The sequence below is a fragment of the Cyclopterus lumpus genome, chromosome 3 (genome assembly GCF_009769545.1).
Source record: "Cyclopterus lumpus isolate fCycLum1 chromosome 3, fCycLum1.pri, whole genome shotgun sequence".
NCBI classification, from domain to species: Eukaryota; Metazoa; Chordata; class Actinopteri; order Perciformes; family Cyclopteridae; genus Cyclopterus; species Cyclopterus lumpus.
Window position 1 is genome coordinate 16,782,037 of NC_046968.1, and position 24,888 is coordinate 16,806,924.

The following is a 24,888-nucleotide window of genomic DNA, read 5'->3' on the forward strand; positions in this document are numbered from 1 at the left end:
ATTTAAATCAATCGGTTATTACTTATATTGGTTCTTACTGTACTGTTTTTTTGTAATTTACTTTACTAAGGTATGGAGAAGCAACCCCCTTCACCATACCTTCTATTTATTAATACGTGGAATATTGGGCTATATACATTGTCTTGACTTATCTAACCTAATTTATATGTTGCATTTTAGTCTATAAACTGTTATACACAGTATGGCCAACAGGGTGCACCACTAGGCAAGAAAAAACATATCTACATACAGAGATCTCTGTAAAGACAAAGACATAATTATGCTGCTAAAACAATAAAATGTATATAGATCAGTTTGTAGACAGTTTGATATCTGTTTGTGAGTATTTGCACCCCTGCAAGCACAACTGTTGTTCATTTTCTCCCTTCTTTTGATATTGAATACAAGTTTTTGCTTAATGTTAGATCTGTATTCATTTAAATAAACTATGTGCAGTATATACTATGTATTTAGGATTCATTTTGTAGTTGCTTATTATCTATTCACCTCCAATATTAATTATCTCAGCTATGTTTTGGCTAAGCGCTATGTCATGTAGTACAGTAAACTGTTGTATCATTATTATTATTATTAATAAACAATTTAGGGCCTACAGTATTACATTGAGGCTGTTTCATAACTAGTTTCATAACTAGTGAAATGTTCCTCACAGTAACTGTAAGTAAAAGGATTAGGTTCAGAAACTGATGAAACTGATGGTATTCTAATTGATTTTCCCTGTATTGATGATCCCGGTACAGAGAATAAATAAATAATATAGTAAGGCTTAGTTCAGTTCACTGTATATTTTATTAATACACGGTCTAACGGACAATCCAGTAGCCTACTTAGTGTTAGTTCATGTTCAACCACCAATGACCATATACCACATGTGCAGCGGGAAAGCAAACCATGGCACTAAAAAGGTTCAGCAATCCCTTATAGTGCAATGAAATATTTTACTGAAGTGAAATAGCACTTATGACACATTGTTGAAGGAGCCTGACATTCAGCAGAGTGTATGTGAATGACACTGCAATACGTAGGGGGATATAAATCAGGAGATGACAACCCATCTTCTGCATAACATTCACACCTAAAAGAAGATGTATCTGTGATCAGGCTGGTTTTCTTTAGATCTTAAGCCAGCTGCATAAAGAATATGTTATATGAGATATGGATTATTACAGTGAGTGTTGTTACTATATCATGTAACCAAATCAACCAGTTACAATATTAAATGTGTCCACAGTCTCCATTTCACAAAAGTAATTAGACACCAGCATAATTGGACCAGCATACCACAACACAACATTGAATAGTGTGTGGATAGCAAGACAGTAAAAACATCATTAAAATAGTGAGTAAAAAAAGTCACCCGATTACAGAAGCAGTTAATATTATTGAACGTTGACTTTAAACCTCTCCCAATCTCCTTTTAATGTATCTCTTATCTATAATAACAGGTTTTTGAAAAAAGGCTGATACTTGAAACATTAGCTTTCCTTTTGGAATTCTGCATAATTTAATCAGGAATGTAATTAAATTCTGTAATGTCTTCGTTTTTCCTCATATTATATGTATGTGATCCTCTGATTGCTGTAGTCTATAATACACAGGATTAACAGAAGCAGGCATGGTTGCATTTACAGTGTGGGTCCAATTACCAGCTTTACTACAGACACAAGGAAATTGTAGCTCAGAAACATTCATGTTGTTTACCTTAATAAGAGCCTTGTGCCCTGGCTCAGCTTCCAGAGTGTGTCGTAGCCTGGACAGGAATCTGCACCTCTAAGACAATTCACCGTTCACAAGGTGAGGGTGTAGAATCTGAAGCTTGAGAAGAGAGATGTTTGTGTGATATGTGATGCTGCGATTATTGTGTGATGTCAAAGACATCGCGAGAATCCAGTTGTAATGCAATGTCTTATTCTCAAGTAAGGGTCAAAAGGAATGTGAGACTGACAACTAGATGGTATGCTTATTTATTTTCTTGCTCAGAGTTAGATGAAAAGGTTAATACCACTTTAAATGAGGTTACAGCAAGCAGCATGTCACCTTAGATTAGCATAGATCATTATATTATAGCATGAACTATAACATGTATTAAGTTACTCTTCCACTCCACTAGTGTCTTTAGATGTAATAGATCAGGAGTGCCATCATGCTACCTTTAGGGTTGATTTGCCTCATCCTGATCACATAATGTTGTATATTTAGTGTAATAGGCATTTAGAGAGATAAGTGGTTCAGCCAGGTAAGCCCATTTAGATGCTTTATAAGTTATGCGTCAATATAATTCTGATGTGAAAAAAGTGGGTTTACATTTTTTTTTAAATAACAACAGGCCTAATTTAATTCAGTGAGAAGCCATACTGACTTCTCAACAGCGATACTCTTTGTCTCTGTGCCATAGAGTAAATGTCAGATAATTATACCACCAAGTAAGATGATTTGTGGAAAGAGTACCTCTACCCCTCCATGTTACCAGCCACCTTGCTGTAAATTGTACAGCCTAATAGAAATGTGTCATACACAGCGCCCACTAACGAGACCTTAACAAGCAACCCACACACCTCTGTCTCTGCAATGATAATCCACCCCCACCCTCCCCTTTTTTCTCTTTTAGATGATATTCCATCATGATTCACACACACACACACACACACACACACACACACACACACACACACACACACACACACACAGGTATAATCAGGGACAGTAGTAGAGTAGAGTAAGTAGACAGGGTCATGGTTATAAAGCCGCTGGGAGCAACTTGAGGCTAACGGCCGTGAAGGCAATATGGGAGAGTCTAAACTCTCAAAAGCTGTATTATTCATCTGGAGCCCTACAACATGAAACCATCCCTAGATAGCAGCTTTCAGGGACACCCCATCGAGATAAAGTATCCACAGTGTGAGAGTAACAGATGGAACAGCACACTGGTCAGGTAGACATTTACACTCACGAAGAAATGGCATTGCTTCTGTTATTTGACATTCATCTTGATTACAACTGAGGTCCCAGGAAAATAAACAGTTTGTTGAGGTGATGTCGCAAACGGTGTCGTCAATTTGAGCTTCAGGTTTTGGAGTGCCCAGATTAAATGATTAAATACTTAATTTCCCAGATCTGTAAAGCAATAAAACCACAAAAATATTATTTATAATACTGTGTGTACTGTGTATGTAATGATATGAACAACCGCTTAATAATTTAAGGAAGTCATTTTTGTTTTAATGTATTTAATCATCGTATGATCCTCATTTAGGTTAGAGTAAACTAGTTTGGTCCAAGATATGACTACTTAAAACAACAATATACAGCACACCCTCAAGTGCTTCACCTTTAGCTTGGTAGGTGTACTATAGAAAACCATTTATTTGATCACAGTTTCTTTCAAGTAGCTCAGAGCAATCCTCTCAAATGTTGGGAGTTACATGATATGGCACATTATATTCATGCATAGATACAGTAGATTAAAAAATAATATCCATGATCAGCTTCAGCTGTTTATCAGCTTCAGCTCCATTTGCATTGTTATCTAACATTAACTGCTCGGTGTTATAAAAAAAGCAAGACAGACATTGTGGTTTTGGGTCCTCCTGTCGTTTTAATCTTAATTTAGAAAATAATATGACATATTATGTATGTGAAATGATACACTAAATCTTTATCTGCTAACTTTCCATCATGGATCATAATCATCATGTATATCTACACTAACCTCTTTTGACCTGAAGTGAGGTCACCCACCACTCAAAATAACCCTTTTCAGTTTCTAAATGTAATTCTCTTTTTAGCAAAATTCTCTTTGTTACATTCCTCTCTATACATCGTATGAATGTTGAATATATACTGTATGTGAACATTGTTTTAGTTGTACAGTAGCTATGTGTCCTGGGTCTTTATATTAAGTTATAACGCAAGACAACTGCAATATAGGAAAATGGAAAATGTTGTCCTAATTCTGACAATAATTAAGTTTAACCTAGATTCAACACATTACACTGAAATATGTATTACAATTTGTAAACTATAAACATATTTATCTATATATGGCTGTAACATTTTGATACAAAGGCAAAGTAAATGGGAAATGGCTTGAAGTATTTTAAATGCTCTTCCTTCCAGTTGTTTGTATGACAACTGCTCTGAGGATTGTGCTTCCTGCGGCTTTGAATTCTCCACAAAAACGGCAAACGCTATAATGTATGTAGCGTGGAGGACATCGTCTGTGCATGTAATCATGATAGACATTTTATCGCAGTTACAGAATAATATTGTAACTTTGACTCTCACCAACACACAAGTCCAACAGAACAGCAGAAACGGAGGTAACACCACTGTAGGCCCTGTAAGAAGTGCTGCTGTCAGTGATTCATGTAAAAGTTTTTAAAGTAAAACTTCTCACTGGACATTAAAACATGATATAATAAATTAAAGATCACTTCCTGTTTGCTTGGAGAAAATAAAACAGGGCCATTGTCACCTCCGTACCATCCATCAGTGTCTGAACAGTTTACTGCTCACCAACATCTTGCCAAACAAGGACCAACACATGTTCATGGTCCAAACTTAAATTGAATGCAAACTGCTAGAGATTCATTGCAAATGTGTTCTGTGACGCTGTCCAAGTTCTGTTTTTCCAAATTACTTTTGAGTATTTGCTAATTTGGCAAACATTTATTTCTGGGCTGTGGGCCTACAGGCATTCATCATCTGCTCATACAAACAGCCTTTATTGCCTCTTGCCACTTGGCTGACTTTTTATGGACTGCACATCCAATAACAATATTAAACAGTAATGGAATATAATTACAATTTTAAAGGTCGGCAGTAATTGAAAATCTTTTTAGATTTCGATATTCTATTCTATTTCTTCACAGATTTCCTTGTTGTCCACTATGTAGAACTACAACCAGACAGTGTTTTCCTTAAATTAAGAAATAAAACACAAAAAATGAACTGGCAGAGATAAACCAGTTGTTTTTTTTAATCGAAAGATATTTATTGATAACATTTAACATATTTTTCTCACAGATACTCTGTCTAGAAACCAACCATCACTGTACATCAACTGACAGAACGACACATCCTATTCCCAAAAATAGAAACAGAAACAAACGAGAAGAAGATACCCCACCAAACCATGACCTCATGCACCAATTCATCACCAAATAAAAAAGAAAACAGTCTGGCAGTTCAACTGGTTGTAAGTACATTGTGCAAATACAGACTCACTTCATTAAAACAAGTAACAACACTATGTAAAAAACAGTAACTACTGTATAAAGCCAGGAATAGCACAGACTTAAAATGTCTGCATATGCCTGTTATTTTTCTTTTGGAACGTTATAGAAAAGAAAACATCCATCTTTGCGGTCATTCAACATGCATCTGATCCCAGAACTCTTTTCAGTAGTTTATCAATGTATGCATTCTTCTTGTATGACCATGTGTGTGCAGCACTCAGCAGCACGATTGTCCAAAGGTTCAGCCACGGCTTCATGTCGATTGGTGCTCTGATATGTAAAGTGTTGCTCAAGGCTACGGAGAGGGAGGCGTCTTCAGAGAGTTACAGGACCCTCCCTGGCTACCTGTAGTCCCTTGGTACTGCAAAGAAGAGCACAAACAATGTAACGCGGTTAGAGTGGCGCCATGCACGTGCAAAACAAACCCTCTCTCACACAGACATAGAAACAGATGTACAATCATATCAAATAAAACCAGAGCCAAATATTACCACATCTGAGCTTTTCATCTTGAAACCTCCAAACGAATGTACTAACCACCTACAGAGTTATGAATTGGGCAGTAAAAGAAACAATGAATCACTCCCATTTGGTTTTGGATTTTTGTGAAGTCAGTTTATTTATGTATTCACTCATTTTGTGTGGAATAGACTGTGCTACTGTGCCCGTTTTATTTACCAACTGCTTTACAGTTTTGGGAGTGGTGTGAGGATGAGGGGCTTGTGACTGAGATGAATTCTGGAGGGGGTAAATAATAAATGGTGTTTCTTGAGGCTTCAATGTAGCCTACTACATACTCTAATAGCCCCGAAAAAAACTCTGGCTATAGAAAATGGTTTGGATCTAAAGGAAGGTTTTGCTTTGTTCTTCTTACGTCAGTGCTCGGTAGCTTACAGCCATATTCCCATGACTGCCTATCAAAAATCTTTTCACAGCATGATTGTAACAACACACTACTGTATCAGTGAATATTAATGAGACCACTGCGCCTAAGCAGTGATACGCTTAATCACTTATTCATAAACACTTCCTGCATCTTTTCATCCAGCAGTTTTCAGCCTTGTTGTAAAATGTTTTGTGTTGATTTACCTTTTTATAATAGATTGTTTTTCATGAATATCAGTAATCCATCTATTTGCTTTTAGTCAAGTTTACCATGCCAAACATGTTGACAGCATATATTGTAGATATTCTGTTTTCTTTTTTTCGGCTGAATCCCATTACGACTGCAAATTCAACACGTCTCCATAAATCTTTTCTAATATAGTCTGCTGGAAATCAAAAAAATGTTATGCACTTTGGTTCAAAATCTGCCTTCAAAAGCTAAGAAAATATTAAAAATAAACATTCAAAAGGAACTTTGTATGGAATTTAACACAGGTCCCGTGGTCTATTAATAACCATATTTCAATTCATTTGTTCATTGTTTGACTCTAATGTTTCCTTGGTAACGGCATGTTTTTGCCTCAGGGCTAAAACCTGCATGCATGTGTAAGAACAGGTTTGACAGTGTTAGTAGCAAATGATGTTGAGCAAGAGCACAAATGTGTTCATGTTCAACATGTGGTCAATCCCATTGAAACATGGGTGTGGCATGGAAACACATGCCACACCCATCACAGTAAAGTCACCTCACCTCAACAATTGGATGCCAGTGGGCAACAGGTTTTCGGGGACATGTTAGCATTTCACTCCAGTGGTCTCGACCGAGGCTGTCTGCATCATTGCCAACTCGACACACTCCAATGACTTCATTATGGCCGACACTGTAGGTGCAGGAGGGAGAGAGAAGACAAACATGTGATCACAACCCACCATGTGTTCCAAAAATAGCAATGCACCACATATTGAGCATGAACACTGAAGCAGTCAGGCTATTTATGTGACAGAAACAAAGAATTAGAGTTTAAAAAAATCATTACAATGCACTTTGAGATATTTAATCTTTTTGTCCAGCAGCGTATTCATTAAAAATCACTTGAGTAAAAGAGATGCAAACTATTGTATGACTTATGTAATGCCTTGTAGAAGCTCCTCACCGGTCATAGTCCATCACAGCAATCAAAAGGCTGATCTGCTCTATATTCTCTGGAGGGACATCAAAGACAATGGCCTCATTATAGACTGGATTCAAAGTGTTCCTCTTTGTCGATGTCTTCCTCTTCTTCAGTCTGCGACCATCAAACATCAGTGAAACCTTCACATATGGATCTGTCAAATGAGAGAAACAGAACGGGAAGATATTCATTTACATTTAGGATACTAGCAAGACTCTGTAGTTATAGACGCTATCAGCTTCTAATTACCAGATGCACCGGTAATATCCATGGCCTTGAGATTGCGGGCCTTTATCATGGTAATGGTCAATCTGCCGGCAGTGGGCAAGTAACACAGCGACAACATCAGATCCCCGAGATCCACGTTATCCTGAAAGACAACACAAAACACAATCAGCTTTATCTTTGATACTGATATTAATTCCTCTTTAGTATTACTCATTTTTTATATGCAAGTATATTGTCTTGAAAAACAACTTGATTCTTCCAATGATATTAATGACTTTATTTCTAGTTCTGCTGCTGTTCATTATTGTACACTAGTTACAGGAGAAGAATAATGGCGTGGCCATCTGACATTTGGTTAGAGAATTAAAACATCTCCCTCTCTAGTCCCTTCTGTCACGTTGCTCAAATTAAAGCCTCCCACATTTCACCCAGCCTGGAGACTTCTGCTCAGCTGCAGAAAGGCAGAAGCTCACTTATCACTTGCTCTTAAAATAACTTCACCAAAAAGTGAGAACCAGGAAAGCACACAAGCATGTCTGGTGAAGACAAATCATTCACCAGAAGAATCTCTTGCTGATCTACTTGTTTGTTGGGGGAGATGGCATTAATTTTGTATTATGAATCGGGTTTCATCTGCTATTATGTGTACAATATGTGCTAACTGTGGTTGATCACTTACACTGTAGAAATAGAGGGGTACAACATGTAATTAATCTTCATTAATTAATCTGGGTTGATTGAACTTTCTTGTGCGAAAAACAATCATGAAAATATCTTTTCAGAAAATAGATACGCATAGTAGGAGATACAGTGCAATTATATGCATATTTGGCATATATGTCTTTGGGCTGAGCATAATCTGAAAAAGTTGTATTAGATTTTAACTTCATTATGAAAATAGGTCAGGATAAAAAATATATATTCGACGTGCCTTTCTCTTTCTCACTCACACACTTTGTTATTTCTACCGTTGTCTACCATGTTTTAGCGTTGCTCAGCATTAATGTCCTTTTCTGTGACACAACACTCTGTAATCTGTGTGAGTGAGTGTGAGAAAGAGAAAGAAAGAGGAAGGGTAAGACGGGTAAGTTCACGACTTCCCAGCCTGAGACCTAAATTGATATGTATCTTTTGTTACAATCAGAACATTTAACATGCATTCCAGACGGATCCTGTGGGCTTTACTCACTTCATGGATCATGGACTTTATGCACACTCAAGATACAGGTGGGGAAGGAGAGATTAAAGTTGTGTTTCATGGGCTCCAGAATGCCTCTGAGGCAAATATTGACATTATACCTGCAGGTCGAATGTCCCCCTGCAAATTCCAATAATCAGTCTGTATCCCTAATTTCACAATTCACACACACTGCACTTGTCTATGTCCTAGCACATTTAAAGACAAAACCACCAATCATTCCAAATGATAACAAAAAATAAACCACATTTAATAGTAATACATTGTCTTACACAAGGTTATGTTTTGTATTGCCATTGCCAAGCATGTTCTGTGAACATTCAATCTGTTTCTATTACAGAGCTAAACATAATGAATCTGGCACTCTAAACCAACCATCTGTCCAATCCCATTGGCAAGCATGATTTCATAATACTATCGTTCCTATCAATTAAGTTTTAACAATAGAATGGCATGCAATGGATATAAAATGCCCTTTGTATGAAGTGGAGTCCAAAGATGATTAACTTGTTTATGAGGGCATGTGTGCAAATGTCAGAAAACAAGCATTTGTGCAAGTGTAAGAGGCTGTACTGTGTGCGTATGTGTGTGTGTGTGTGTGTGTGTGTGTGTGTGTGTGTGTGTGTGTGTGTGTGTGTGTATAGTGAGAAACTGGCAAAAACAAAAACTGTGAATCTCTAGTCCCCATTGCCACCTGTCACATACCATTATATTCCAACTGGACAACATTGATTTTCATTAAATAATAAAGGGCAGCAGCACTAACCACCTCTAGCTCGATGTCCATTTCTCTGTGCATGTACGACCATTCCCAATAGTATTGGTGTCATACAGTACACGCTCATGACATGATGTGAGGAGAGTGTTGTTGCTGTATTTTGCTTTTTGAGGTAAACATATTGCATTAGTGCATGGCTCTCTACCTTTGGGCTGAGGGTGCTGGTAAGGCCACGTCTGCATTTCACTTATGTGTATATGAATCTATCTGCTGGTGTTAAGGTGTTAAGGTGTTAAGGTGGTGTACTTGAGTACAACAAGCAGAGGGAGAGTACTTTAAACATCACTACACAGTAAAACTACATATTAACATATTAACATATTTAAGTTCACTGTTTTTGCAGTTAGTTTAAACAAATGTACTTTATCCGTTTTGATGTCATGAGCATATGATTAACTTATTCTTCCGTTTTCTTCGTAAACCATGTTGTGTTTGAATTAAGTTAAGCAAAGCTGATTTCAAGATGAGGAAATTACACAAGATGAGTGTCAATAAACATCAATCAAACTACAAAAGCAGCCTCTATTTAAACATATAGTAAATATTAGTAAACATAAACATCTAGTAAACTTATAGTAAACATTTTGAATCCTTTTCCAAATATTTTCTTTTAGGATTTTCATGCAGCTTTCTCTTCACTTGTTCTGAGTACCTCCTCTTCCATTCCCAATATACACTAATATAAGGCCATAGTGTCCTTCAACACCACACAAATTCAAATGAATGTATTTCTATTTATATACTTTTTTTTACCGAAATAACCCAGATAGACTTTGTATACAGCATGACAGTGGGAAACAGCTGTTGACTTTGTGTGGTCATGATGGCCGTCTGGATACCTTAGTGACATGGCCTCCATGTACATTTCAGTGCAGTAAGTGTGGTCAAGCAAGACTGTTGTATTGATCCATGTGACCTGCCTTTTTTTCATAGTTCAATGGTTGTATATATCTGTGTGTGAGATAAAGAGAGACCGAGAAGCAGAAGGATTCTTGCCATCAGAATGAGAGATGGTATTATTTGAACAGATGTATCCCACAGTGCCTCAGCTTTTGTGTCCTCCCTCCACTCCCAGTCAGGTAGCTGTCTGAACATGAATATTTGCCACATTCCCATTCTGATTTAGGCTGATGTCAAGTAGTGTAACATGTTCTTTTTGAGCATGTCATAAATTTGTGTTTATTTATTCTAAATAAGATATATGGGAAAAAATATGCAAGATATGCTTAGATAGGCAATGATAGATGGCTGTACAGCTGTTAAACAAATTCACCTACGATCAAAAAACATTTAACAGATGCCTTTCAGATGTGTTTCGGCTCATGTCAAGCAAAACTACCATCTGGCATCAAGAATCATAAACAAAAATGATACACTCTTCTGAATGGAATTGAATATGAAAATTAAATGATGCATCTCTCTTCTGAATGTGAGCAACCACAGCAGTAAAAACACATTTTCTTTACCCAGCTAAATCCCATTATAGTACCGTGCCTATATTTATCTTGGATTGACAGTTGGATCAGTCAGGCACACGACTTCAGCTTACCAAACTACAAAACGTATTAAACAGAAATGGCTGCTGTTCAGATCATTCATTTGCATACGTAGTGAGGGACAAGGAAGCAGGAGACACACCTTGACACCAGGAAACGTAAAGGATGCCTTGCTTAAGAGACATACACACACAGCTGCTCAGTCACATGGTCCCACGCTGCTTCATATATTGTAGAATTGACTCTGTTCATGCCAGGTAACTAATTACGGTTCAGCTTTGATTAGTGTTTTCTTAAAGAAAAACAATATATTACGTGGGTTTTCTTTACTTGGCTCAGTTTGTTCGGTTATGATAACTATTATAAATATTGTACTCACAAAATATATTCTGAGTGCTTCAACATACATCCAACAGTACAAGAAACTCTTGCAGTCAGACAGATTGTAAACAAAACCCACATTAGTCAAACGTATTTGGGAGAGAAGACTAATGTTAACGTCCATTGTGGTTTATACACTGATTGACTGTATTTGTTGCTTTGCTGGACCTATTTTTAGCAGTGTCGCCATGTTTCAATCAAGAACTCAGCAAATAAAGTGTTACAGATATAACCGAGAGCAGGAGCTCTGGAAATTGAACCCACCAAGACACCTGCGCCTCATTGATCTTGCTTTACTGACGTCCCTCGGATGTAATGAATTGTCTGCAGCAATCAATGGCTACGATTCCTATTAATGCCACTTAAAGTATGAATAAAGGGATCAATGGTACATTACTTGTGGGTAAGCTCAAACTCTGCGATAACGGTCAATAAAGCAATCAGTGAAAGCATAACCCCAAAGTATTGATGAATATTGTCCAATCCACAATAGATTTGTCAGATATATCTCAGCTGTAGGCCTACAAGGTGTCGTAACAGGAAACAATCAAAACCATTACGCTCTGACTTGTGTAGACAGTGACAAGAGCATATATTAGTAATTGGTGTAAACTTCATGTGCAATCATACATTTAGTATGATATTAACCTGCTCTCTATCATCTTGTATACACACATTTAGTATTTTAGTTATTTGTATTTCGTTATGTGAAGTTGATGATCTGATACCAGTTGTGACCACTCGTAGGCGCTGGTCAGGCGGCTGGAGGTGAGAGGGTAAAGTGAGGAGAGAAAAAGAAGGAAGTGGTCGAGGAGTGCGTGGTCTTGGCTTGGTCTGGTTGAGGGTTGTAACTTCACTAAAGTTATGAGGAAAATCCAGAACGTGTTGGACTGAATTATTCCTTATCATATACCCTCACACTGGTGACTCATACTAAAGTATGACCCTCATGCTCAAGTCAAACTCTCTCTTTCTCTCTCTCTCTACCCTCACTTCTTCTTCTTCTTCTTCTTCTTCTTCTTCTTCTTCTTCTTCTTCTTCTTCTTCTTCTTCTTCATTACCTTGGTTCTAAATATGTAATTAGTCCTCACAAAGATACTTGTGCAAGAGTGTACACAGACCCACATGCACAGTCAATAACATAGTAAGGGACTTTGTTAAGTAAGGGACCGTTGACCAAAGGCAGTCTTGCCCTGGATATAATATAATAAAAAAATGTGTAGTCCCGAGAGTACGGGATTCATACAGTATATAGGTAATAGATACAGTAAATGTGTTTCCTCATGAAAATGTCTCTCTGTTCTTCATCTGTATCAACTGGCTGATGTTATCAGACTCTTCATCTCACCAGCAGTGAGAGACAAAGAAATTATCTTTCTTCAAACCTATTAACCTTATCTTCTTTTGTTTATTCAGAGCTAATAGTTTAGTGTTTAAAAAGGCAGGCAACTTTATTTGATACTGTATACTGTCTTTCTTTCTTTTTACATTGCGTCACCTGACTTATGGAGCACTTGCTCTGAAAGTCTCATTTTGCTGCGGCGTAAAATGACAGGCGAGAACAAAAAGATGCATAGTGAAGAAATTACGTAAGATATCAGGTTGTGTGACTCACATTTAAGCCAAAGATGTAGCTCTCAAATAAATATGCAGCAAATCTGTTAGACATAAACACCTTTTGCCTTTTGTGGTAATGATCAGAAGCTAATTATAACATAGCATATCTAAGTGAGCATGACATGATATTGAACATAAGCGCTGACTCACCGAGGAGACGTACTGGATGTCCCTGCAGAGTTTTGTCTCCCTGGGGAAATCTGCCAGATCCAGGAAGTTGTCCACAACCACTTGGCCAATAATATCATGGCGTGAAAACCGATCAAAGTCATAGACACTGAAGTGCAGCTTACGTGTGGGAAGCTCAGAGTATGCCACGGGAAACAGGAAGACCTCATCAAACACAGGATTCAGCGTCTTGCGGTGCACCTTGGTCTGGTGCTTGGTCTGGCGATCAGGGAGCAGGTAGATCTTAACATAAGGGTCAGAGGTGCCAGAAAAGTCCTTGGCTGGGAGTTGCTCTGCTTTGTGGATCTTAACTATTAATTGTTCCTGGTCGCAGTCAAATTTGAGGATAAAGTGGAGGCGCCCACAACCCCCGCCTCTGCGACTGCCTTCCTCTCCCTCAAGGGAGCGCTGTTTGTAGAGTTCAGGTTTGAGGCGACCAAGGCCCAACCCCATTCCAGTGAGAGAGTCCTGTCTTTGGAACTGGGCCACGTTGAAGTCTGGGTTAGACAGGTTCATGTGCCTGCGAATGGACCCTTTTCTGTTGGCAGAGGAAAACAACAAACATCACCATACAACGGAAAAGGATCAAGTCCATAATTAACTATTCTGCACCTCACAATGTTCACCAATTGCCATTGCAGGCGGTAGTTTGGCCTTATGTAGCCAGGCAGAAAGCTGTGTGACCATGCTGTCATGCAGGAGACCAACATTCACATCCAATCTCAGGCCTGCAACTGCTTTTATTGTCCTTGAGATATTGTAGATATAGCAACTATTTATACATTTGGCATTGGACATATTAAATGTTGGCTTTAAACAACATTTTGCTGAATTTATTGATGTATTTGTCTGACAATGGTGTTGAAAGCCATGAGCCAAGATCAGCTCAAATACCAATGAGTATAAGAGATGGATGGGAGGAAAACTGTTGGTTGTTCTGACTAAAGCAAAACAGCAAAAAGTTTAGTTTTAGTCGTTAATCGTATACTGACCCAATTTCAGATATTAAGTGGCCAGAGGGTGGTGGGGGTTCATTGGTCTGTCTCTGCATACGAGGGTTGGTGAGAACTCCATTTTCCCGGCTTTTAGTCTGGGCATCCAGAGGGATGTCTGGAGATGTGTGACTGATTTTCATAGCTGCCTCTGGTGTGGCCATGACGACAGGTGGTGGTGATACTGGAGTTTCTGGAGCCTCGACTGACACCACAGACGCCACAGGAGTGGGCTCTCTGGCGATGGAGCAGTGTGATGACTCACGGCGGTTGTGAGCCGGGGGGTCCACGGCTGTGTAAACTGGCTGCCTGGGTGCCATCTGCGATGACAGAGGGCTCATTATAGGGTTGAGGTGCCCATGGGCGTCCTTGGTGGTGGGGGAGAGCACACGCTCCCTCCATGGTATCCAGCAGAGCTTCCAGGAGACAAACAGGGAGACCCCAAACAGGGCCAAGCCACAGGCAGTCACTACCAGTGACAACAGACTCACCGATATATCTGAAAAAGTGACAAGAGACACAGGAAATAAGGATCTGGCAGTGAATTCTGTTTTTTTTGTTTTGTTTCAAAGCTATACCTTTACCCCTTTATCATCATCACCATCATTAGCAACTTTAATAAATCAAGAAGCATGAAAACCTTTTAATAAATATTTCATCATGAGATATTTGATATGTAAAGGTGGTTACTTAGTAACCGGTAGGGTCATATTGTAACTGAGGTAGTCAAACGGCCTTAGAGTTTTTATGAGTTGCACTGCATGCACATTACACATCCTTGTTTAAAGTAGCTGTTGACTAAATAGTGAAATGATCTTTGGTCTTAACCTCTTGGGAGAAAAACCCATATTTCATAATTTCTTCTGTTTGTTATGTCTTAAAATTAGACTTACAGATGTATCTTACATTTGTTAAATAACATCATGTGTTAAGTGGGCCATGGACTGTTCAAAAGTATTGAATTATTTTAAGAGCAGCAGATACAATAACACTGTCAAATGTTAAAATGTTTAGTAGTGTTGCATAGTTATTTTGATAAGCTGTGTAACTACGCATTTACTATTGTTTGGCCCTTATTCCCTGAACTTTTCTGTAAGTGGCCTTAAATCAAAAAAAGGTTTGGCCCCTCTTGCATTAGAATAATGTTTTATGACAGATTATGCTACTTTGTACGAGTTTATGGTTGCAATTTTTTATTATTGTGGAAACTAATGAACCCTGAGTGAAAAATTGCCAACTTTTCAGCATCAGCACAGACAGGTAGAGACCAACTTGTTTTATTTGTCAAGTAGAAAGGACAGCTATTGGCACACAATTGACACAAAATAGATACATATATGTGAAAATTAACTTTAGAGAGAGAGTTTTAGCTATATATCTCTGGTAAAACAGTCAAAGCATATGCTTGAAAATTGCAGATGTCGGAATAAAGTGGGGCTTTCTGAATCTTCTCAAAAAGTGAGTGACTTTTCCCGAAATAAGTATCCTTTTTTTTTATAAAGATAAATCATTTCAAAAGTGAACCTGCACAGGATTTAATTTAAAATTCATAGAAATGGCTTTCTTTTGATTGCCAAATTATGCCGAGCCATATGCAGTCTGTATTCCTGTGAAACATTGCATAGTGATGTTAAGATATAGGTTAATCTATATTGCAGTACATGTTTGTTATCTTGTGGTTTATCTGAAGGTACATTTTTGGAAGGAGTCCACAATAGTAATTTCCTGAACTTCATATCAGCTAATATACTTCATAGACTCTAGCTCTGCATGTAGGTCACATTATAATAAGGATGGAAGTTCTTTTTAAGACTACTGTACCTCACTAAGTATAATTATCAAATCTATATGCTGTGCCCCTCAATCTCTGTTCTTCTTTGCACACTTTAGTTTTCATGAGGTAAAGTGATGAAGTGCTGATGACTGTAATCATTGAAGAACAAGATAACAGCAGAACTGACTGTAGTTCCCAACATGAGAGTTATCTTTATCAAAACAAAGTCTTTGCATGCACGATAAGGTGTCTTTTAGGCTGCATCTTAATCTAATCCATTTCACACACTACCTTTTACATACATCCACCAGAGGCAAACATACAACAGACAGTTACTTTGCAATAAACATATAATGATGAAATGATGAAATTACTGACTCTACACACCATTGTTATATTAAGATTGTCTTTTATGTGATATTCAAGTTCATACATAATGTTGTTAATTGCTTGGCTGTGTCCATCTCACTCTTTTCTCATGGCTGAGTGGCCAGGTTTAGAGTATTAGCCATAATAAATAGTTCATTTAAATGAAATATTGTAATATTGTTTTACTTTAATGTTAATATTAATGTACAGGAGTGAACGGTTCCCCAGCAACAGCTATTATGGGAGAATACAGTTTGAAGCTGTATGTATGTATGAAAACATTTTAATGGTATCATATTTACAATTAGTAGAAGTAAAGTCATCATAGATCAAGACATCAAGTCTTGGTCTATGCATTGTTAGTTTACTGGATCACCTCTTTTATCATGGTGCATGTTAGTTATTGATTTAGTATATTTGAGACACTTTGTTTTGTGCACTACAAGTCTCTGCTTACCATTCTGTGTCTAATAGTGCACTGATGAACTGCCTGTGTAGCTGCTGTGATATTTACTTTGATTTATTGTGTTCAAATATTGAATGTCCAGGCTACTGCGCAGTGTGTTTTAAAAGCATTCGTATGCTGTATCATCCTAACCATAACTATTATTGGTTCTAAACCTTGTTGTGTGTGAGGCCAGTGATACAGACTTGTGCCTTGTTTATGTGCTGACTGTGCAATGAGCTATTCATTGCCTACAGTTATAGCAAAGGGATTGAAAAAGACAAAAAAGAAAAGTAATATGTGTATAATCTGTGTATTTACTTTAACGATAATAATTAATTTAATTATCCCATTTTAATTTAGAGACACCAGTGATTGCTAACCTGCTAACGACCCATCATTGTTTAGCACAGCGTCCCTTTAATAAGCAAAACAACTCAAGGATTTCAAAAGAAATGCATGCTGATATGGTCTATAGACACATAATAATCATAATAAATGTAATGCCTATCATATCAAGTAGATGTTTGACCTCTTGATTATCAGAATAGAGATTGTACAAATATTTTGTTTCATTTGAGTTGACTAATTTGCCATTTGCAGCTATTCCGTGACTATTGACTTTATGAAGAAAGTGTACATGGATCATTGGTATGTGAATATGTGTGAATGAGAGGCCAATTGTAAAGTTCTTTGTCTGCTAACATAGAAAGGAGCTATACAAATGCAGTCCATTTACAGTCATCAAATGTAATCCTACTGTCTTTGCTCCTTTTCTAATTTGTGCAAGTCAATACAATATAAAACATAAAAATATGCCATTAAAGTTTTAAGTGAAAGACTCAGTTGTTTTAATTTATTCTGGTTAGTATTCACAATAAGAATAAATATCCCATCTCCTTCCACTAACAATTGCAATTTCAGTGGTGTTAGCCTTTAATGATGCTTAATTTGATTTATATGACAGAAAGAGGATTTCTCACCAAGAGAAAAACATCAGTTTTTAAGAGTAACTACATCACAGAACATCTTGCAACCAGGAAGCTTGACCTGAATCACGCCTGGCAAGCTCTACTACACATCTCATGTGGAGCTAACACTAAAACATTTACAAAGGAATGCTGTAACACTTTGTTACTTCACTTTTATTAGGCCATTAACGTGCATATTATAATCAAAAGTAAATGAGACTGCATACTCATACCACATTTAAAGACTCTAGTTTCAGCCATAACAGATCTCAAAAGACTTCGACGATAATAGTTTTGCATAACCTATCTTTCGAATCTAACAGCATTGCCGAGTATCGGACTGGTTCTGTGTGTGGGCGCTGTCAGTAGACCTCGCACAGGAACTCAGACAAACTGTCCTTTCTGTGCTTCGAGATCCTGTCAATACCAGAGCATGTGTGATTTGAAATTGATGTCGAGAAATTGAAGCACTTGCAATCTGAGGAGGCCACAGTCAGCTTAGCAGGCCTCCTGCAAAGAGGGTGGACCCGTTTTAGAGCACAGGACCTTCAAAGGTGCAATAGTGTAGGTGGCAAAACAATGCTGAAAAAGCAATATATAAACTTCTACCTACTGATATGTTGTTATTTGCTTTAAACATATCTCTGTGAGTAAAAACTATATTTACATAAATGTTCCCCTTGATGTTCAATTGTCAACATTTATGTCACCCGAAAACTCAATATGGTTGTATAATTGCATATTGGTGAGGGTGAAAAGAACCTGCCCAGTGACTGATATTGTAACATATACATTACATTTGGGTTCAATTACCTTGAACGACAAACTTTGATTGACGTGAAGTCTTAATGTTTGTTATGTTTGGAATATTGGAGATTTCAGAAAAAGACAAATTGCCCAGCAGATGTTGACATGCCCGCTATTTATAACTCAGAAACTGCAGTAATTCTGAAATTACATGAACCCATTGTAAATCTTGGCCAGGAAGCAGGCAGAAACCTCAGGTTCTGAAAAGTGAAGCCAATGTGGAAGTTCCTTGAACGTGCATTATCTCTTCTGGCCATCTGGGGATGACAGACTTTATGGAAGTCTATGAGAAACTATCCCTACTTCTTACTCAATGTATTACCTCAGACATTGTGAACATGAGTTTAGGGTCTAATTTCTTAGTTTCAAATCTTCTTTAATACAGCATGATGTTCATTTAGTAAATTAGCAGGGTATGCTTTTGGGGATTGCTACCTTTTGATTGACAGACCTCTACCGCTATATACGGTGTCACTACATCACTCCGCAGTCCAAATATTGACACTACCGTTCACTGGTTGCTAGTTCACTGGTTGCTAGTGCTAGTGGTTCACTAGTTCACTGGTTGCAAAAAAACAAGATGGAGATGATCAAAATCCAAGATGGCAATGGGCCAAAATGGCCGCAAAAAAAACCCAGCGACTTCAAAACAGCCAAGTAAATGGTGTCTTCAATACTTTAAATTGCCCATTGGGCCAGAGAACAATTATTCAATTATAGATTCAGACAGATCAACTGAGGGGCAATAACAACACGTTGAAGCTATTTTATGAACTTAAAAGATGTAAGGCTTTTGAGAAAACATTATGGGCTGGAGTACCAGAAGACACCCATGATGCCCCTCACTGATTATCTTTCTGCTACAGCTCCATTAACCTTTACCAGTATCGGTTCCTGACAAGTCATGATTATGTTGAATGTCCAGAATGTTTGTGAAAAACATATAAATAAATGTTCATAAGCAGTATTTACCCTTAACAGAGACACTGAATCCCACCCAGCACACCTTGAACTCTGGTTCAAATCTATCTTGAGGTTTTTTTCTACTGCGATCTACTACATTGTCATTTTAGGGTAACACAAGTGAGCCGGAACTTAAATTGGACCTTATAGGAAAGCCATCCTGATAACTCTGCTACAGCACCAAGCAAATCCACTATTTAAACTGGAAAAGACAAGAAAGATAGGGCCTATGATGGATTAGGGAGTATAAGGAGAGAGCTGGGAGATTAAGGGAGAGAGGAAATCAGGAAGAGTAAAAGGTTGAAGTAAATGGGTGCAGAGAGGGACAGAAACAAGGAAGTGGGAATTCACTGGACTCTCATGTGGTGAAGAATGATGAATGACAATCCCAAAGAATGGAAGCAGAATTAATGGAGTAGAGGAGGATTGCAGTTACTGTGCTTTCTCACTCCTTCACATTCCCTCCCACGTCTTCTGCACACACGCACACACCCAAACACGCACGCACGCACCCACACAAACACACAAACATGCACGCACACTCTCGCATACGCTCACACATCACACCATGCCGGTGTTCGTGATGAAACGTGGTCACGTTTCTCTGTGGTCACGTTAATTATTCACATGGAACTGAATGTCCGTTGCGGTTTTACCAAACGGTAAAACGAATAAGTCAATCTGTAGTAAACTTTCAGAGAAGTAGGATACAGTTCGTGTGCCACGACAGGCGTGCGCAGGTGGAGGAGAAAAGCCCTCGTGCAGTCGTCGCCTTAATTCTGCGAGCACACGAAACCAGTGCTGGCATTCATGCACATGTGTCAAGAATGAGCTGGAGTAATACCACACATTTGTAATCGTGTAAAATGTCACTCACCTCAATGCAGATTGTAAATTAGAACTGAAAATGATAGACCTAAAATGTGTCTCTCGGTGAAAAGGGGAGTCTGCCGCCGTGCAAGTGTATTTCGTTGCACGAAAAATTAAACAATTGAATAAGATGATTAGTAATGTGTGTTCCCAATCGGTTGTGAAAACATTGGAACCGATAGCTTTAACACCCATTGAGTTTTAGGTCCCGAATGTCCAATGCAATAAGACACGTTCACTTCAGTTCAATTAAATGCAATCGTTGAATCAAGCGTGCAAATGATGCCTCACCTGAATCCGTATAGCGTGGCCTGGCAAGGTCTCGGAAATAGTAGATAAAATCCAGGCAGTGTTCGTTATGCACTTCCCCCTTCGAGCAAAGATCTGAGAGGAGTTCAAGTGCCTTTTGACAGATCTCGTCATCTTTGTCTCCAGGCATTTCCCACCAGCATCCTTATAAATGGAGGGTCTCTTCGGCACCACCACCACAGCACTCCGCCCGCCTGACAGTCACTATTCCACGCTACTCAGCACGGCTTCTGGAGCCAAGCACACATCCGGCATCGGCACGCCTACCCACACGATGGAGTCGATGGAGACGCTCTGCATTAGAAAGAACAAACACAAAAACCTCACTATTCCTAGTGAACCAGAGTGCAAACCAGATGTAGAACAGAACGAGTTTATGTCACGATTCCCTCACACTGCTGCTCTGGTTGAAAGCCACCGGTTGAATCCACGCATATCGCCACTGCGGCGTCGTGCGCTGTCCAGGGTGCTGAAATGTGCGCGCGCTTCAGAGCCGGACTCTCGCTCCAGTGAATCTTTGCATCAGGCGGCTTGTCACATTGTCTGTACGCCTTCAAGCGGTGACATGCTCAGGTAAAGTTGAGCCGCGTTTTCGAAGAGGGAGGGAGAGCTGGACTTGAGAGCGGTTCAACCAGCAAAAGCTAAGATGAGCCTGGTGTGGGTTTACGTGCCTGCACGTGCACCAATAAGAGGATGACATTTGTTTTTTTTCAAACACAAAGTGAGCCATCATTCAGAAGGCAGACATCCAACGTTGCATTTGAAAGTTTTGTGTAAATTAATTTATAAGAACCACACCATTAAAACCAGTGGAATCTGTGTCACTGCCCAGCTGAGAGAACGGCAGGGTCCAGACAACCGCAGTTATAGGTTCATCTGCAGTGACATTCATGATTTGTCTTACCATATCCTGAACTAATTACAAATTATGCACAGAGAGAGAGAGAGAGAGAGAGAGAGAGAGAGAGAGAGAGAGAGAGAGAGAGAGAGAGAGAGAGGGAGAGTCTTTATTTTGTTATTATTCCTAATCGTTTCTGGATTGCTCAGGGCATAATTATAATCAACAGCTCAATATATTCCTCATGAATCAATGTCAACAGTGTTGATATTTCAAAGACACATTGTTGTGCTGTCCACTCTATTTCACCTTCACTGAGTTCATTTCAGTGCTTGACAAGCCCAGTAATTACGGCAAGAATTTCAGAGTGCATACCATCACACTTGAGAAAAGGTAATAGTCTTGCAATGGTGTGTGCACCACACCACACAAGTGAAACTAGACAGTCTTTGTATGCACCATACAAAGATGCTGTTGGCTCTCTTCTATGGTATACAGTAAAAATATCCTTTGATAATGGACATGTATAGAAATCCTAATGAGGTTACTGGAAGAAAGATAGTTCAAAGAGGATGCAAATAAAGGGAACAAACATAATTTCCTCATGCAAATACTTTGTGTTCATACTATAGGCCTCATGTCACGCATTTTGTGATAATTCCAAAAGGGAAAAAGAGATAAGAAGATGACAAATTACAGATAAATGGGAAATCTGTGCTGGTGATTCTATTGCACCAACAAAAAGCCCAGCAGTCATCACCCATCAACGGTAATCATGTCTTCTAATGAGCTGTGTCTTTGTGCATTCATCTCTTTGCTCTGCTGTCTCACAAAGGGGGTATTGTACTATACCTTGTAATAATGAAAGACTAGCATGTGTAAGATTCGTGTTCAAAGCTCCGGGTCCCGTGGCCGCAGGAAATTCAGGATTCGAGTTAAAGTTTAACAATATTTAATGGCAAAGATAATACTCATGTAGCGTTCACGATCGTGGGGCCAGAAAGGAGGAACTCTCCACAGACGGAGTGCAGCTCCCAAGGAGCCACAGACCGGGGCTGTCTCGAGTCTCCAGACCAGTAGAACCATGTCCCCAGAACAAATGCTCGGCTATTAGTATGGTCATGCAAATGAATTCACACCTAAAGGTTAGTTCCATTGGTCAGTTCAAAGGATGCCGCCATTCTGTTCGCTACGCCAATTAGTAAACAGGCGAGGTCAAAGCTCACTCTTCCGGTCAAGGACAGGAAGTTCCCCTTCACAATAAAACCCTATTATCCTGCCTTCCGAATAAAAGCAACACATTAGGTTTCAATCGGCATCCATTTTAACTATTGTCTAAACAATAAAACATTCATTCATTCCCATGCATCATACAGTTAATAATTACATTTGTCATTAAAACAGAATAATAAAACAGTGATCCTCTCTTATGTTTCATAATACATTCCTCCAGAATATTCCTCATAATATCCCAAATTAATTATCATATCTTTCTTTATGTATTAATTTAAAACATAAACTTCTCTTATCTACATGTGCAAATATATATAAAATCCACTACAACCTAACACATGCATCCTAAAAGATGTTTATTGTCATACAAGTACAATTGTGTTAAACACTTTCGCTAAATGTACATAAAAAGACATGACATATATTTCCTGTAATCCACAGTGACCTCCGTGGTTTTAGTGACGTTCAGGGACAGGCGGTCCCTGAACGTACCACTTTTCCAGGGTGGTGCCCTCCTCCCCCATATACAGTATCAGCCCCACAACTGATGTGTAATCCACAAATGTAACAATGGTGCGGGTAGCCTGTGTCACCAGACAGTTGTGGGTGTGGATAGAATACACGAAGGGTTGAGGACTCATTCCTGTGCTGAGGAATCAGCGGTGAAGAGGTGCGGTTGTCCAATCTCACCAAAGTCTATATCCTGTCACAAAGTGCTGTGATTGCAGGCGGTGATGAGTGAGTGTGTGTATGTGGTGGTGGTGGTGGTGGAAAGGGGCGGGGGGGATCCAACCAGCCTCTCGAAATATGGGGGCTGGATGGCATGTATGGGGATGAGTGCTATGCGGTGGGCTCTTCTGTGAGGTTACTTTGTTTGGGCTGCCAGTCTGAATGGCTACCTTTTGTTATTGAAGAATAGCAATAAGGGTGGATGATTTAAGGCACAAAGGGACAGGGACAAGTTGAATATCTCTATGAATACTCTCGGCAGTTGGTTGGCACAGACCTTTAGGGTTGATCTGCATGAATGAATGGAAAACATCAGCCTCAGTGATGGAGAACGGGCAATACTTTACCGAGATCGGCCTGGATAAAGTCCCCTGCTACAATAAATGTGGTCTCCCGATACATGGTCTCCTCCTGTGTAATCCTCTGAGCCCTCTGTCCTTGTCAGCCTGACTTAAAATAAACAGTGGTGATTTGGAACCAATGTAAACTCCCGGGGTAAACCAAAAGAGCCAACACCATAGCACGATTAACTCTAAGTTGGGGGTGCAGAAGGTTCCAACAGTCTAAAGGACTCTCTGATTCCGCCAGGCTAGTTTTAACCATTGAAGAGTTAAGGAGGTGGGAGTTTTGTGAGTGGAGAGACAAGTAGGTGATGGTGGTAATGATGACAGTAAATATGTGGTAAGCATGTGTTTCTGTGTGTGTGTGTGTGTGTCTTTTTCCCATTAAAAATAATCTTCACACAGCAGTAAGTCAGCTTTCTTGGTGTCCATGGCAACTGTAAAAGACAGAAGGCACTCTTCTTAGCCCATTTCTTCTCTTCAACTCCATTCTGTCCTCCTCCACACCATCATTTTTATTCTATAATAATGTTCCTCTTATTTTTTTTTTCTATAACTCACTCTCTCTCTCCACGTTTCTCTCCATGTATCTCTGACTGCTTTTCTGACGGTTTATGGTTTAATGTGTTTTTGGTTTACCAGCCGGTTGCTCAACAGATCAACATCATTGGAGGAGAGAAAAGGCCAAAATGAAAAATGCTGCATTTACTGCATTCCCAAAAGCTGTCCCAGCTCAGATTGGACTGCCTCTTGTCATTAAGTGGGATGAGGATGGTGATCCAAATGAGGTGAAGGAAAATCAGACAAAAGGATTAAAAGAGATTATTCATAATATAACTCGTGCCTAATTTGAATCAATCAGCTTTTCAATTAATGTATACATACATATATATATATGTATGTTGGATTTCAGCTGAAATTATGTTTTTTAAGTAGAGTTTTGATGGCCCTTTTTTCATGTTCTATTAGTGTTAGTTAAAATGTAAATGGCCTAGTTCCCTTGGCTTATCCAAACATACATTCTGATTGAGAACCTTGAGATATACTGTATATATTGTTACTGTAT

General features: G+C 38.8%; 1 protein-coding gene across 2 annotated transcripts; it reads right to left on the minus strand.

Annotated features, from left to right (window-relative positions):
• Window positions 1-5,553: 5,553 nt before the first annotated feature.
• On the minus strand, window positions 5,554-20,811 carry syt9a (synaptotagmin IXa). Of its 2 annotated transcripts, XM_034527481.1 has the most exons (8): window positions 20,664-20,811; window positions 14,504-14,672; window positions 14,210-14,410; window positions 13,164-13,734; window positions 7,565-7,685; window positions 7,298-7,469; window positions 6,895-7,024; window positions 5,554-5,619 (listed from the first exon to the last, which is right to left on the minus strand). In XM_034527481.1, the coding sequence occupies exons 1-8, from the start codon at window positions 20,809-20,811 to the stop codon at window positions 5,554-5,556; spliced, it is 1,578 nt and encodes a 525-aa protein (XP_034383372.1). The 2 variants fall into 2 exon arrangements, with proteins under 2 accessions (XP_034383372.1, XP_034383381.1); XM_034527490.1 differs by lacking the exon at window positions 5,554-5,619 and having other exon boundaries at window positions 6,886-7,024; window positions 14,210-14,333; window positions 14,448-14,672.
• Window positions 20,812-24,888: the final 4,077 nt, after the last annotated feature.

Excerpts from the sequence above, each read along its gene's own strand:
- syt9a (XM_034527481.1), bottom strand. The coding sequence starts at position 20,811 with ATGCCTGGAGACAAAGATGACGAGATCTGTCAAAAGGCACTTGAACTC. Across the intron at positions 7,470-7,564 it reads GGATATTACCGGTGCATCTG|ATCCATATGTGAAGGTTTCA; the intron begins GTAATTAGAAGC and ends CTCATTTGACAG. Across the intron at positions 5,620-6,894 it reads ACTGGCATCCAATTGTTGAG|TACCAAGGGACTACAGGTAG; the intron begins GTGAGGTGACTT and ends TCTTCTTTGCAG.